This window comes from Magallana gigas, chromosome 9 (assembly GCF_963853765.1).
Source record: "Magallana gigas chromosome 9, xbMagGiga1.1, whole genome shotgun sequence".
Taxonomy (NCBI): domain Eukaryota; kingdom Metazoa; phylum Mollusca; class Bivalvia; order Ostreida; family Ostreidae; genus Magallana; species Magallana gigas.
Genome location: NC_088861.1, coordinates 3,039,342 through 3,055,874, shown reverse-complemented (window position 1 = coordinate 3,055,874; position 16,533 = coordinate 3,039,342). Strand labels below are relative to the sequence as shown.

General features: G+C 34.1%; 1 protein-coding gene across 1 annotated transcript in view; it reads right to left on the bottom strand.

The window, feature by feature from the left end:
* Window positions 1-478: 478 nt before the first annotated feature.
* The window catches only part of LOC136271312 (uncharacterized), a 29,617-nt gene continuing 13,562 nt past the window's right edge, over window positions 479-16,533 (bottom strand). The window contains exons 39-72 of the mRNA XM_066071046.1: window positions 16,203-16,363; window positions 15,781-15,948; window positions 15,368-15,580; window positions 14,983-15,025; window positions 14,727-14,884; window positions 14,349-14,534; window positions 13,850-14,065; window positions 13,608-13,650; window positions 13,268-13,428; window positions 12,717-12,896; window positions 12,362-12,583; window positions 12,223-12,265; window positions 11,979-12,142; window positions 11,813-11,872; window positions 10,136-10,348; window positions 9,547-9,772; window positions 9,275-9,377; window positions 8,617-8,770; window positions 7,929-8,155; window positions 7,207-7,366; window positions 6,822-7,047; window positions 6,457-6,664; window positions 5,994-6,191; window positions 5,387-5,690; window positions 3,760-3,998; window positions 3,422-3,611; window positions 3,063-3,281; window positions 2,532-2,717; window positions 2,234-2,414; window positions 1,960-2,126; window positions 1,678-1,805; window positions 1,301-1,547; window positions 813-983; window positions 479-620 (exon numbers count right to left, since the gene is read on the bottom strand). Coding sequence (XP_065927118.1) covers window positions 913-983; window positions 1,301-1,547; window positions 1,678-1,805; window positions 1,960-2,126; window positions 2,234-2,414; window positions 2,532-2,717; window positions 3,063-3,281; window positions 3,422-3,611; window positions 3,760-3,998; window positions 5,387-5,690; window positions 5,994-6,191; window positions 6,457-6,664; window positions 6,822-7,047; window positions 7,207-7,366; window positions 7,929-8,155; window positions 8,617-8,770; window positions 9,275-9,377; window positions 9,547-9,772; window positions 10,136-10,348; window positions 11,813-11,872; window positions 11,979-12,142; window positions 12,223-12,265; window positions 12,362-12,583; window positions 12,717-12,896; window positions 13,268-13,428; window positions 13,608-13,650; window positions 13,850-14,065; window positions 14,349-14,534; window positions 14,727-14,884; window positions 14,983-15,025; window positions 15,368-15,580; window positions 15,781-15,948; window positions 16,203-16,363 — 5,665 coding nt within the window. The 3' untranslated portion in view covers window positions 479-620; window positions 813-912. The remainder of the gene's footprint in view (window positions 621-812; window positions 984-1,300; window positions 1,548-1,677; window positions 1,806-1,959; window positions 2,127-2,233; window positions 2,415-2,531; window positions 2,718-3,062; window positions 3,282-3,421; window positions 3,612-3,759; window positions 3,999-5,386; window positions 5,691-5,993; window positions 6,192-6,456; window positions 6,665-6,821; window positions 7,048-7,206; window positions 7,367-7,928; window positions 8,156-8,616; window positions 8,771-9,274; window positions 9,378-9,546; window positions 9,773-10,135; window positions 10,349-11,812; window positions 11,873-11,978; window positions 12,143-12,222; window positions 12,266-12,361; window positions 12,584-12,716; window positions 12,897-13,267; window positions 13,429-13,607; window positions 13,651-13,849; window positions 14,066-14,348; window positions 14,535-14,726; window positions 14,885-14,982; window positions 15,026-15,367; window positions 15,581-15,780; window positions 15,949-16,202; window positions 16,364-16,533) is intronic.

Below are 16,533 nucleotides of genomic sequence, written 5' to 3'. Positions count from 1 at the left end.
TTCAAGGACACCTTCTTGAAAAAAGGCAGTATATGCTTTCAATCAGTTTTAACCAATTTACGGGTATACAATCAAAGTACATGTAGAAAGTAAGTTTTATTACCTGGATATTTTTGGGTTCGAGAGCCATGGTACACTTCAAAGATTTTAAGCTTGATATGGTCTACTCCAGATTCCTTGTCCGAGTACTTAAATGATGCTGTAAGCTGGCTTGTTTCTGACTGTAATACAAAAAAAAAGATCTGTAATTCCAAAATCAAGAAGTTGCATTCTCCTATCCATTCTATACAGTATTCCTTATCAATTATAAACAAACCAAGTACATGTAAAGTGCAAAATTAAAATTTACTCAGTTTTCATTAGATCTGTATTTGCTTACTTGGAACTCTCTGTCCTTGCCCAGAGCCCCATCCCACAAGTAGTGTAACTGTGGAGGAGTCAAGTCTACAATAAACCCATCTGTGGTGTTCACAATCTCATTCAGGGCTCTGTTTGTGGTTCTTAGAGAAGTTTTAATTCTGTCCTTGTGATGATTGTGGAAATTCAACCATTTAACACTGCTGGTTGAAGCATCAAACTTTGTCCAGTCTCGGACTTCTTCATAGTCTTGACTCAGGTTTCTAGCAACCAAAATGATATGAAACATCATTATCTGTAACTTCAGCAACCATTAAATGTCTTTACCATGCAAGATAATGATCTTTTCAAATCCCAAGTTCAAATATAACACCTTATTCATTACCTATTAGCATTAGGTATTAACTATTTCAAAAGCAAATCTTACATCTCTAAAATAATGTAATAGAACATACCCTGCCCTATACACTTTGACATCATAATGACTAATGTTGGACTCTGGATCATAGAAGTTTCTCCATTGTAGGTCAACTTTAGCTTGACTCGTGGTGTACTTCATGTTCGTAAAATTGACTGAACCTCCATCCACCACCTGTCCGGAACTGGTTTTGTTAAATCGACCAAAACTGGAAATTACAAAAGACATACTGTAGAAGAACATATATTCGTTGGCTTAAATGTTCGTTGTTTTCAAACCAAATATAATTTCATTGGGATTTAAAATCATCAAATTATAATCTCTTAAATGTATTATGTGTCAACTCTGTATTTAAGAATACCAGGGTTAAAAATTCGTCATGGATTTAATTTCGTTGATAAATACTAACAACGAAAATAACGAAATTAAACCATCAACGAATATTTCTGTTTCTACAGTATATAATGTTAAATATAAATCATGTAGGTAATCAAACTTCTAATGCATTCTATCAATCACAGATACCTCCATTTGAAATTGCTGACACATTCTGCTGTTTGTGACCTCCATTGTATGCAAACACAGTGGTGAAGTATTTCTGGTTGTGTGACAGATAATTATCTGGCTTCAGCTCCACACAAGCCACATGAGATTTACTGGAAAATCGAGTCAAGTTGGCGACATCGGTCTGATTGGGAGAGGATCCAACACCCACCATGTACATAGCAATGCCTGATTGAGGGTCATAGAAACTCTGCCAGTTGCTACAAATCTAAAACACCAATGTACAGATGGTAAATAATAGCATCAAAGAATACATCTACTTTAGAATAAAATTAAACTTAATTGTACATGTGCTCTTTAGTTTCATTGGGTAATTCAATAATCATGTAACAGTGTACCTTGTCTTCATATTTAGTGTAATCCAGGTCCACAGCATGTATCTCTCCATCATTCACTATTCCAGCAACTGGGGGCGATCTGTCCACAATGAGGGGAGAATCACATCTTCCAATTGTTCTCAAATCCACTAAAAATCATACATTCAATTCTTGTAAGTTTATGGACTGTGTAGTTTGTTGTATGATTATTGTCAAATAAGTAAAAATTCTTTTTATTTTTAAAGTTCATACAAATTAAGTAATCAATTTCCTGCTAAATGGTTAGTCAGAGCTTTTCTTTACCATTATTCACAACTTTGACCTTCACCCAGATAGGAACACCTTCTGTTATTTTCTTTAAGTAGGTCATGTTTTGGTTGTACTCCATTGGAACCCACATCAGTTCATCACAGTCTCTAGTGGACTTTCCCAAGCAAAGATCGTTTCTTATCACACCAGAGTTCGGATCACTGAAAGGCCAAGATCACAGTCAAGATCAATTGAGGAAATAAAACTAGCCATGTATATAGCACATACCTTAATTTACTACTGGTTTCACTGCTGGGAGAGAACTTACGATGAATTATGAGATAGAGAGAGGTTAAACTTGTCCTCATCATAGCGGACATTGTAAACTTCATAGACCAGTGGGGGACTGTTATCCACTATGTATGGTGTGGAATGACAGAAGCTCGTGCTGAGTGCACCTCCATACTGTATGTTGTTTATAGCTCTCACTGTGATGTAATAGGGGCCATCTGAAATGCATATTTTTACAAATTTTAGATGCCATTTTGCTAAACTTTTAATACATTAAAGTATTACTTCTATATCAATTCATATATCCAAAGTATGAAACCACTCATAGAAAATACCTGGTAAAATAGTATAGGGTTCCTCCAGAGGGGTCATCATGACAGTGTGTGTCCACTGGGACCGATGAAACAGGTGGGCGTGGGGGTCGTGGTGTTGTTTGATCTTCTCCTCACAGACGGACTCCCCAGCTGTGACCGAGTATCCCAGGATTCCTGTCTCATTGTCATAGATTCCATCCCAGTTTGCTGTAGAATGTGAAACATAAATGAATCACTGTGTGAAAAGACACACTTGCATGGCTACAGTGACAAGCAATATAGTCATCTAGCTCAAAAGAAAGAATTCATATCATTTACTCATTGTCATAGATTTTATTCCAGTTTGCTGAGGAGTAAAAAAATGACTTCATTAGAGAAAAAAAAATTTAAATCCATATTACAAAGTTCAAGCTATACATCTTGAAGCTGTTTTTAGCCACATATAAGTAATATTGTTGTCTTAACAACTGTCAGAAATGTTAACCCAATACATTTACAATAAAGTAGACAAATTATAAGAAGCCCTTTAATCTTCTTTTTGCCTGAGATTACCAGATATATATCTGTTGGCTCTAGTGTACTTGAGGTCGTTCTTATAAGTGTGTCCATTATAGACTGTTTCTGAGCCCTCTCCATCAGTAACAATGCGGTGGTTCTTTATCTTTGGATTGACTCCTTCACAGAATCTTTCTTCCCAATCATCTCTGTCATCAGGAATCACATCAAGACAATCTATTGTCTCTAGTCTGTCTTTTGTAATGTTTATCTGCCCTACAAAATGAAAAAAATGTCTTGATAGAGAAAATTTTGTTCTACTTTATACACAACTTATTAAAGTTTTATTTTCAAAAGTTTTTAATTTTTCTCTTGATAATACTTGCAATACAATTTTGAGATTATAAAATACTTACAAGATGTAGGATCTGGAGGGGTATAATCGGTGAGTATAGGTTTGGATGACAGTATGTTCTCAAATCCCATACTATTAACAATACGGAAATTGAAGTACATGATGTGGTCATGAGGCAGCTGTAGATTGTTGTACTCAAATCCTTGGTTGAATCCGACTCCTAGCTTCTCATAATGCATGTAATGCCCATCCTAATATCAAAGCCAATGTGGAAAATGAAATATTCATTGCAAAATAAATCAAAATTTGATGGTTACATGTAATATATAGCATGATCTTAACTGAAAATAAATCTGTTTTTTTTGTTCACCATAAGAAGGTTGGCCACTAAATACTTACGTGTGATATTTTGTGGTCATGCCCTTCAATAGCCTCCAGAAGCTCACAGTGTCCAGAAGATCCAAAATCATAGTTAAAACTTAGACATTTGGTGGCATGCAGTCCATTACACTTAGCAGCACATTCCTCCTTGGTTGTAATCTTGTGGAACTCTCCTACTCTGATACCTCTACCAACGAGTCTTCCTGCTTTACCAGAGGCGAACACAGTCATGACCTTGAGATTCAAAGGGTCATGACCTGAAAGGAAAGGTTAATAAAATTTTCTTTGTTGTAGTTTATCACAAAGTTATAAGGGCTGTCCAAAAAATTTGTGGACACGTTATTTTATTCAAATAACTGCGCAATTACCAGGAAAGTATTATAATATTTAAATATATGTGTAAAAATCAGAGCAATGTACATTTTTGGATTGGAGTTAATATCATAATATATATATTGCCTATACAGGTCGCAAGGCCCAGTCTGACGTTGAGTTTTAATGATGTTACTATAACGCCGTATGTTGTAGGGTTTACGTGAGAGTAATATGCATTTACCGTTTGGTCAGAGGGTACAATCTCACACTCTACCAAAATATCGCTTGTGTCACTTGTGGATAAGTAAACTCGAACTATTTTGATGTTTTTTCCTAATCCCTCAATCGATTGTAATGTTTCTATGGGTGTTTTAGCTCAGTCAACACAATTTTATGATGGCGCGCTGTTCTGTGCAGTCATCTGATGTCGCTTTTTCGAGCGTTTTTAAAGACATGTTCTTGCCATGATATCTTTTAAAAGTTCTCTGCTAGTTTGAAAATAGCTTCAAACGACATATGAAAATGATGTACACCATACAGACTACATCATAATAGAAGATTATGACGTTTTGAAATGTTTTATAAAAATTGTAAATATTAATATCTAAAAACTCAATTACAAAGTTTGAACAATTTTTATGCTGGGCCGTGCGTACTTTCTGCGCGCCTTTGATACATTAAAATTGTAGTTTATTTCTATGCAAAACATTTTAAAAAATCCACTTTAATTTGATTTAAAATTTTATGACAATGATATAGACATCCAATATGTATATATAAACCCATTTAAAATGACAAAAACGCGATTGTCCACAAACTTTAAGGACAACCCTCGTAAATGGTCATGTTTCTACATGAAATACAGCAGCAATATTAACTATACATGTTGGACATTATTAGGACACCTTACTATTTATAGAATGAAAAAAAAATTGGATTAACAGAACTCGAATGTCCTAGCTTTTACAGGAGCATCCCCTCATGAAATAAAATATTGTGGGGGAAAATGCCTTATTAAAAATATGCATGTAATTGAAGAGATCAAATATTCATCTTCTTAAAACATCTTAGAAGTGAAATGTTTTGCTAATTCTTATTCCCATGCATGCTCACGGTTGCATCCCAAAAAGTTGTGCGATAATAAGGAAAAGAAATGACCTTTATAACAGGGAAGGTCAAGGTTTGAAAATTATGACACAGTTTAAGTGCTCCAGTCAATATATATCTTATTGTGTATGTATTTGAAAGTGATCTTAACACACAGTGTGAAAGATGGTAGGATGAAAGAGGGACATGACAATTACTTTAAGATTTTGAAGATGACACGTACCAACGTCATAATCCACTGTATTGGCTGCTACTGTTGTTGTGTTCCATCTGATGATCTGTTCTCCCCAGATGCTCTTTCCATATCCCACTGCAACCATGGTCAGTGTGAGAGGAGAGTCTTCATACACCGTGACTACAGCCTTCAACACATTGGGGTTACTGGTGGACACAAAAGCTTCCGCCATCCTCCCACCTGGTATAGTGACATCAAAGGTGTCCAGCTTACAGGTGGCGGGGACACTCACACCTGCTTCATTGGACACTTGGACTGTGAAGTAAAGAGGAACACCTGCTGGATGTAAGACCTGGAAAAACAAATGTTTCAAGGGTCAGTTAAATGTACCTGTTATTATAAAACAGTGACAAATTCAAAATTCATTGGCCAAAAATTCCAACTGCATTTGGCTGAGCTAACTTCATAGAAAAGACCATCACAAAATCTTGTTTAAATTCTATTAGAAAGACTATTTTTGTCAGAAACCCAATGTCTTGTCCTAATGCAATGAAAGTTGTGCATCTTTCTCTAATAAAAAAGCCAATTGTAGTCCTGAACAATTTACCAGCATTTTTTCATTGCCTACTTTTTAAAATATCAATTGATTGCTCACATCATTCAATGCTGTTGAAAAGCCCCCTAACTGTCTTTTGGACATGACATTGGATCCCCCAGGCACTGTTCCAATGTCCAGGTGTAGATTGACATTGCTTCTGTCATCCTCAGCCAAAACATTGATTGTAAACTCTGGCTCTGTATGATCCCGTCCAGCCACCTGTAAAACACCACATGATCCTGGAGCAGTTGTACCCTGAAATACAAAAGAATACTTTCAAATTCAGAATTAATATTAAGTTACACTATTCTTGTTTGGGTTCAAAGCACAGTCCTATGATGGAGCTTGTATTTGTTTATCTCCACTGATTGCAGTAAATCATGATTTAAAGTCATTGGATATATATATTGGTTAGTTTACATAGAAACTCACTGAGCCAAATGAAGAAAACATTGCTGAAATACCTGGTACCAATCCACTGCTTTATTTCAGTATCAATTTAATATGACATAAAACTTACACCAAAGCTTTGGAGTTTTGGAGGTGATGTGTCCTCTTCAGCCTTGGAGTTGTCTATCAGCAGTTTTCTTATTGTTGCAGTTTGATATTGCCATAGCTTTGTTTTGAACAAAGTCAGTTTTATTGAACCAAACAGCAGGTCAATTTCGAGAGTTACCAGTGCATACAGTCTAAGTTTTATTGGAGTAAGTCTCAAGAACATTTTAAGTCTGTAAAAAAAGTGGGAAAAAATAAGAATAATGTTACTGTAATTTTAATTCCCTTAAATTGTTACCACAAAAACCAAACCACAAAATATGGCTTATTTAATACTAAAGTCTTATTAATTATAACTTTAAGTACAGGCATATATATTAATTTTCTTACCTAACATCTAGTGGGAATTTATTGAATGTGACCTCTGCTGTTACTGGGAACCCAGTGTCCATGATGTATCCAACCAGCCTTAACTTCCCATACAGTGCAAATCCTATACCCAGCTCTCCCCAGACCATCAAACCTCCGTAAGGCTCAACCTCCACAATGGCTTTCATCTCCATTATCTTTGCCCCGACAGTAAACTTTACACCGAAATAGTAGTTGATTCCAAAACCTAAACATTGCATTATAATTAAAATTATCACGTTTTAAAATCTGTTTTCTCTTGACTTTATAAACAATTTATGTTTTGTTTTTTTTTTTTAAAACATTTAATGAATTGGTATAAAAATATCAAAAAGCTCATCATTGATATTTTAAATAAAAATCCTACCAAAATTCATTGTTAAAAATCCTCCCACTGGGAATGTTTTTGAAAATGCAAAGAGCGTCCCTTGTTGTCTGGGAAAGCTGAAATCGCCTTTGAGTTCCACATCAAAACTTTTAAATATACTGTCTCCAGCAGTAAACAACTTGCTGATAAATTCAGAATACTGTAATTATAACAAAAAATCATACTCATAATTATCATGATTTTTATATTGCACCTCTCTCTCTCTCTTTCTCTCAATCCCAATATCTTATTTTTATTCCTAAAATGAAAAACTAAACATATCAATTTTTCTGACTAAAATTAATAATAATTAGAAATTGTGACAAGCAATAGTTTTGGGATCTTTACCACCTGACCAGTAAATACACTTTACGATTGCTCAGACAGTCAAAATTTGAAGGGGGGGGGGGGGCTTTCTAGTAACAGGCAAGACTACATTCGTAACATTTCCCAGCAAAACAATTTTCTTTTAAAAATCATGTAATAAGGACACTTGTATTAAGATTGAGTTCTTACTAGTTTATCATAGAATACACAGATAACTGCATTCCTCTTGATATATGCAGCAGCCATAATTTTTGTTAATAAAAACAGACAGGGGCCAAGGTGGTAGAATATTAGTAGACTCCAAGCAAAGTTCTATCTATTCAAAGTGCAACATTTACGACTGAAATTCTACACTGAATCTTAATTATCAAATGAATATGGATATGATGGCATACCAGAGCTTTGGCCAAGTCTTGTATTTCCTTCAGAAGAAGAGCCACTTTTACAGGATCAATGTCTTTTATCTGCAGTAAGGCATCCAAGTCACCAACTGTCATACATGCCAGCTTCTTGGCCAGGTTCTGTGCCCCTTGTGCAGTCACTCCACTTCCCACTATGTAAGCCTGATGCTCTCTTCCAGGTATAATAGCAGAGGAACCCAAAGCGTTTGCAATAGCAGAAGCTAAAATAGTTGATTAATGAAAATAAAATTCTCTGGATAAAAAACTAGATTTGATTCACAAAAAATAATATGCTATGAAGTAAACTGGCAGGAATAAACTTTAAAAAATCATGTTTATCTTAATTTTGTTACATCTTCAATGTTGCAGTTCAAACAAAAACAATACTTGGATATATTTACAAAACAAATCAGCTACTTAGTTGTTGCAAGTCAACATGGTTCATAATGGTCATGTCTAAAGCAATATTGTATAAACATCTTAAAGACTTGTAATCAAGTTATAAATTATCAATTTTATGAATAAAATGGTCAACACCACATCAAATCCGAAATGACAGTTTAATAGTCAATGACATGTTATCATGCTCTTTAAGATTGCTAAATCATTGTATCTGGAATTCAAATACTCATCGTTTTATTGCAGCTGCTACAGAGACAATAAAGGTAAGTTAAACCCCTACCTCCCTGAACTGTGACTGAGCTGAAGCTCTCCTCTGTAGTTTTGATGGTGAATGGGTTACCAGACCCTAGAGCCTGTACTTGAGATTTGATTCCAGTTGTGACATCATTGTTGGACAACAGAGTGGCAGCCAAATTTATGGCTTTTTCAAGTTTCTGTAAAGAATTGTTTGAAATAACAGTATTTTATTAATTTTTCAATCTTACAATGTTTTTGAAAGCACACTTTGAAAACACTTAAAGGTTTATAATCAGTTTCAATTTCATTTTTATCTTTACTATTGGAAATCTAAAACTACATATTCAACATACATTGATGAAAAATTCACATTATATAAAATAAACAAAACTCAAAACTAAACTTTGGCATTCAATTAAAGACACATTAGTAATGTCACATGTACTAGACATTTAATATTTCAACTAGCTATCAGAATGGTTCATATCCAGTAGTGGAGTGCTTTTTTGTGTACAGCTTTTCAGTTTCAACTATATATCATATTCAACTTATGAAACAATCTAAATTTTGAAAAATAAAATATTATTGATAATGAAATTTAAGAATAATGCTAAAAAATAAGTTATAATAACACAATTGTGTAACATGTAATGTTTCACAGAAGAGATGGCAATAATTGTTTCTGATTTCAAGGTACTTACATTTTCACTCAGTATTAGTTGGTAAAATGCATCAAAATCTTCACTCGGTGCATTGTTCTTTAAGAGAATCCTTATGCTTTCTAAAAATCTGTCTGGATCTAATCTATTTCAAAATAATTATTATGATCATAGAAAAAATTTATTATCTGAAATCTATAACTCTACTACTAGTATTTAGAAATAAAAAATCAATGAATGGCTGAAAAAACTTCTTTTAATAAAAGAGCACAATTTGCGTTGCTTCAATATTGTTCTACAATAAATTGACATACTTTGACAGGTCAATAGATCTTCTCCTTCGCCTCCTTCTGCCAGGAACACATCCTGATGTAGCTACCCTGGTAGCATTTAAATTCATGACATTGTAAACCACTGCTCCAGACATGGATTCTGATATTGACAAGGCCACTTCAAGGGCATGGTTAGCAAGATTCCTGACTGTGGTGTAGTTGACTTGAAATGTTACTGGATCTCCAATAATCTCCATGTAGACTGTATCTAAAAATACAAAAACTATAATCTTGCTGTTCCCCAATTTTTGCTTGTTTATTGAAAATGCAAATGGTCATTAGATACAAAACATTTCTCTCTAATTTTGCTAAATTGCTGTTTATTTACCAAGCTGTCAAAGATTTACATATATTAATTTATTTCTTGGTACTTTTATTGTAGTTATCATCACTGACAACCAATTTGTTATTCTTCTTTAAAATTTAAGAGAAACTTTCAGGTAGAAATATACCAGTTTGTCTGCACCTTTATCATCTTTTGGGCGCTTACCATCCTAAGGGATTGGTATTAGCTGTTTGGTGTACTTGCATTTCAGAGCTAAGAGATTTCCTCTTTGTATTGGCTACTTACTATCAGTCAGGGCTGTCAAAGACTTCTGCACTTTTTTATTCTCTATTTGAAACTCCAGATTGTTACAGTCCATTCTTGTCATGAAGTAAATTCTTCTGCTACCGAGACTAAACTGGTTCTCAAAGCAGCATTCTAAGCCACTGCAATCAGAGAGGTATCGACAGTGTGTCTGGGCCTCCGTAGGAATACCCTCTATCTGTGTATCATTGCATGCTGAAAGAGGCAAGATGACTAGATTAAAGGTTTAAGGCAGGTTGCTGGATGTGTGAAATGGTAGTTTTTGCTTTCAAATGAAATTCTCTGTTTAATTAAATTACTATAAAAGTGATTTTTTATGCTGGTGGTTAACTATGTTTTTTCTGTTGTCAAACTATCAAATAAGCAGATGCTTAATTTACCTCACTAAAGTGTTGATTTTTTTTTACATACAAACTGGAGTATTTTGCACATTTTGAAGCTTACTGTGTAACTACTGTAAATTTCCCCTACACGTAAATAACCACAGTAAGTTGAAAATCATCACACCAAATATGTCACTGGAAAGTTTCAGCTTAACAATATGAGACATGTGCAAAGCTTATGATTTATTTTTAAAAAAATATAATATCAAAAGCTCTTTTCTTTTATCAAACAAATTGCAAGGAAAAAACTAAGAAACATCAAATGCTTGTCCTTTTCTTAATCAGATCATTTCTTAACCTATTTTACACCATTACATACTGTGGTTTTATTATATTACTGGGCATCAATTTTTAAAGACAAAGTGAAAGTCACAGTCTCAAGGATACGTAAATTCGGGGCCCATGATCCTATCAATACAAGATGTTGGTAGAAATTGCACTTCAATGAACACTTAATTTCGTGGATAAACATAAAAACAAAATCCACAACAAGTGAAAAGCTGTCAATGTGACAGCAAACCGGGTTTTCTTTTATGCGAACTGTATAATCCATGTCAACCCATATCCAGTGAAATGGAGTACCCTATAATTATGCAACATTTTGCCAAAAAATGACTAAGTTCAAAAGCTAGTATTTTTTTCATAAATAATCAGAAATCAAAATCCTAGCAATATGCACACCTCTGATATATGTACAATTGATAGGCAAAAGAACAACTTCCTATCTTGAAAACTGTAGGAGGAGTTATCCGTACAATGAGGGTACCCTATATGCAATATTTTGCCAAAAAATGACTAAGTTCAAAAGCTGGTATTTTTTTGATAAATTATCGGAAATCAAAATTCTAGCAATATGCACATCTCTAATATAAGTACAATTGATCTGCAAAAGAACATCTTCCTATCTTGAGAACTGTAGGAGGAGTTATCCGTACAATGAGGGTACCCTATATGCAATATTTTGCCAAAAAAGACTAAGTTCAAAAGCTGGTATTTTTTCGATAAATTATCAGAATTCAAAATCCTAGCAATATGCAAACCCTAATATAAGTACAATTGATCTGCAAAAGAGCAACTTCCTATCTTGAGAACTGTAGGAGGGGTTATCCGTACAATGAGGGTACCCTTTTGGCAGCCGCCCGCCCGCCAATCCGCCATTTTCACCATTTTAATAACCGGATTTTTCCTTTGGAGAACCCGGTTAAAAATTGGTGTTCAACAAATATTGCTAAAACCACAGTTAATTTCGTTTAATTAAAACCAGGTCTTTATTTACCATTGATATCAAAAGTGAAAGTTCCACACTGTGACTGTTTCCAGAAGTCAAAACTGATGCCTGAAACAAAATGAGAGATTGACAGGCATTAGACAGGATTTAGACCTAAACAATTTTATGTAAAAAATAATGACCTTTATCAGATAAAGATGCAGTTTGTACTAACCTTCAAATGCTGGTCTCCCATCTGCTGCACTACAATTTCCATTATAGCTTACAGGTAAATCAAAGAAACCTAGCACCTGTGTACAGATATTTTGTTCAAAACAAAGTTTGATATCTCCATCCACTTTGATATTCTTCTCTGTGATCACATTTGTTACATGGAACCTGTAAAAGAAACTTAAATTGTATATCTAGAACTCTGCTTTGACCAACTTAAAAAATTGAATGTTGTACACTGATATTACCCAAATCTTAAAACTCCATGAATTCCTATTTCTTCCATTGTACCTACACAATGAAAAAGTAACATTTTCAGTCTGATATAAATGTAAGCTTGAAATCTACATCATCGTTCAGCATCAAGATGAAACATGTAATTCCTACCCCAAGCGTAGGTGAACAAGCTACGAGTGATCCTGAGGTTATCAATCTCTGCCTCCATCTGGTAACTACATGTATTCATCGAAAGTACCACCTGGGCATGTCTCTTTACAGGAGCAATGTAAACACAGCATCTAACTCTGTCACATGAAGAGGGGAGGTGACACAGAACCTGTTCCTTGTTGGTGAGGGTTGGTAGAGTGTAGTTTGGGAAACGGTCACACTCTGAATCATTCAATAATAACATTATGATAAAAACATTCCTGAACCATCATTCAAGACTGAACACAACTGATACCACTGACAAATAATTAGGCATCAGTAACTTGGTTAAGGAGAATACTTCAGTATGATTTACCATTATTCCATCCATTAGCTCCTGCTGATCCATAGACTGTGTCAGACAGGGAGCATCTGTCGGTGGTATCCAGGAAGTGATCCAGTCCCAGCTCCATCAAGAGTTCACTGGCCTGGGGCACAGTAATGTCATCCACACTGGGAATAGCTCGGGACGCCAACCAAGTAGTGAGGGAGAAATCTGAGAGAAAACCAACAAGTGATCAAATGGTTTAATGTAATTAGATAGCTGTGTTTTTTTGGCCTCTTAAAACATTTATAATTTGAATCATATGGAAAACAAAAGTGACCAGTCATTTTGTTTTTGTTTGTGAAACTTGATAACCTTTTTAAATGATTCATTGGTGATTCTATAAAATTAGATCATTAAATTGACACAAATATAATATTAAAGAAAAAAAAATTCAGCTGAATTTCTATAATATTAATATGGTGAAGAGAAGTCTACAGGACATTTCTAGTATAATGGTAGAAATAGTTACATCTTATATGAAAATTTGGAAAAAGAAACGACATAAATCAATATTTCAAAATCAATTGATATTTTCTTACCAGATTTAAGGAAACCTTCCTGATATGTGCAGTCTTTCATATCAAATGAAGTTTGATTAAGAATAGTTACAACTTGATCACAACTTAAGGACTCATAACAGGCAGCTAAAGTAACTTGAAACTCATACTTCTGTGCAGCCATATTCTGTGTGATTGTGTATCTGATACAAAAAGAGATGTATATATAAATTCACAATGTAACACTAAGGTTATGAGATATTTTAATACAAGATTTATTATATCTAAAGTCTTAACGTCAAAAAATTTAACAAAGTTAAAATTACAATGAAATAAATAACAATCTAGAGACATTCATATCCATTAAAATTTGTGAACTTACTTTATCTCAAAAATGCCCTTCAGGGAAAATCTATATTCAGATCCTATTGTTAAAAAAGATGTTCAAAGACATGAAAATATATTGCATGCACATAAATAAACTGCATAAGCAAATTGTGAATACCATGCATAAACTGTATGTATTTGAATAATATAATTTACATTAGTGTGCAAAATTAATGAAAATATTTAAAAAAGTTACTCCGTTACTCCAATTGTAACAGTTTTAATAAAATAACATACCATAGGAGAAATCGTGCAAGTAAACTGTTTTTGAAATCCTCTCTATGGTCACTGTTAGGAAGTTGGCACATTCATTTAAGTTTACAGAAACTTCTATTGGTCTGTTGTTTAACTTCACAATCTCCATACAACATGTGAATGCAGTGCAGGTATCATGATTGTAACAAGATATGTCAGATGGTAAGTTTGGTAGCATCAATGACGTTGATGAACAATCTGATAAAAAAAATACACAAGAAATTCATATAGATTGTGACTTAAATATCCATAATAAGAATATTAGTTACAAATAAAGGGAACCTTCTTTATATGTAACAGTACAATATGGTTACAGCAAAATAGTAAATTCATGCTTTCAGCAAAATGATTTTCATTCTACATAATCTAAACATATTTATTTGACATATTGGATATGATAAATTACATTTACATAAATTGTGCAAGAAGAATCAAAACTGTTTGTCATTGACACTGAGTGTTTCAGTGTACATAATCTTACTTGTAGTCCATCCAATTCCAATGTTAGTAGAGTTATCCCATGGTACAAGTGTTTTACTACAGGGGACATCCTTCATCATATTAGAAATACCTCTGTCCTCTAGCAACATATACTGGACATACTCAGGCAGCAAGCCAGACACTTCCCTTTCACCTTTTGCGCTAAGCCAATTTTGTAAGGAGAATCCTATATAAAATCAAGCTTTATTGATAAAATCAAATAAAATCAAAGTACTGAAAGTATTGTCGGGAGTTGATTTTTTCAGGAGTGAATAAAATTTCTGGTTCACACAAAGAATATTCACCTACTGAATAGGTAATGTGACGCTTTAAAATTATATTATCAAGAAAGTATTTGATTGCATGGAGTGAAACTCACCTTGTAGTCCCGACGACCAGTCACAAACAGTCTTTGGCAATACAGTTCCATCCAGCACAGTTTCCACTAACATACATGTCCCTGTGCTCTCTAAGCAGACACTGATGGTAAGGTCTATCATGTATCCATTTAGGTAGAATAAATCTTGCAGCTTTAAACTATATGAAAGCATGATTAATGTTACTTGTGGTATAATTCAACAAGAAATAGATTAATTCATAAAATGGTAAGTTATTACGCATAATAAACATCTTACTCTGCTCTCAGGAATCCAACCAAGCTGTAGTGGTGGATGGTTCCTATAGATCAGAAAATCTATTTTAGAAAATCATGTTCTTTTATACTTTTCCCTATTACTTCACTTAGCTGGATCACATCAGAAAATACAGTAGGAAGTAACTTAATGTTATAAGCTTTATTTAAAGGAAGACTTCAAATGCTTTCCATCTTTGGTATATACAAATAAGTATACAGCATTCATAAATTCAGTTAAATTATGTACAAACCCCGGTATGTTAGAGTCTTAAGTAACTAAACAATCAACATTTCACATAAATCTTTGAATTTATTTGATTATAATTGAATATGTATATGCCTTATTGCCTTAAAGTTTGCAATTAGTTTTGATTCTATGAGAATACCAAATTGAAAGTCCAGCAGGTCGACTTTGATGGTGAGCCTCTCCAGTTTGATGAGCATAATCTTTGAGCAGGGATCCACACTGAGCTCCACCTGGAAAGTCCTTCTGATGCTGTCTGCTCTCATACAGCATTGTACCTCACTACACAGGTAGGACATGTGACACACAACTGCCTGACCCGTCAGGTTGGTCAATGCTACATCCTTGGAACAGTCTACCAATTACAAAAATCAAAATGTGTTAACTTTATTTTAGAAAGCATGACATTAAGTTTAATCTGCACCCTTGAACAGTGTACTAATAATAGAAATGATTTTTTAGAAGGCATGGAAATAAGGTGAAAGCAGACATGATCAATTCTAAGTAGATGACAAAAAACATTTTATATATTCTAGTTCAATGACAATATTTTACCATTCTTCCAACCATTAACTGAGGGGGAGTAAGCTCCAGTTTCTGGGTTACAGGAATCGGACAGTAAGTAGTAAGCAGCCCTCAGCTCCTTCATCAGTTCAGCAGACTGGTGCTCTGATAGTGGTGTGTTGTAGTCATTGTTGGTCATCCAGGCTGAACCAGAGAAGTCTGTACAGCAAAATCATAAAGATCAATGCTACAGATTCACAAAGAGATTATGATGCTCTGATTTATACATAAATCAAGAGTTCATGTTCACTTAATGACTGCAAGGACACACTCCAGTTACAGACATCAATTTAGATATATAAAATGTAAAGTAACTGGTAAATGATAGTTACATATACAGTTACAATACAAGAGAGGACATTTTCTTTCCAATTGGAAAGAATGCCCAAGCTTTAGAAGTTTTATATACAAACTTGAATTCACAAATCCTTCATCCCATTGACAAGGTTGTTTAGGCAGCATTAGTTTGTTGAATATCGTGTGGTTAGCCTCACATCCTGAAGTCTCGGTACAAACACTAAGCATCACTGACACCACATACAGCTTCTCTGCTGGAAGGTCCTCTATCTTGTATCTGTTCAACATAAAAATGCAATGTGGGCACAAAAAGAGCAAAACTGAACTGTGAGCTTAAAAATTAAAGTGTATTATAATCAATTTTTCATAAAACAATGATGCTTGCATGGCTTGAAATTGTCATTCTTTAAAATGTTTAATGTAACATACATGTTATTATGTAATCAT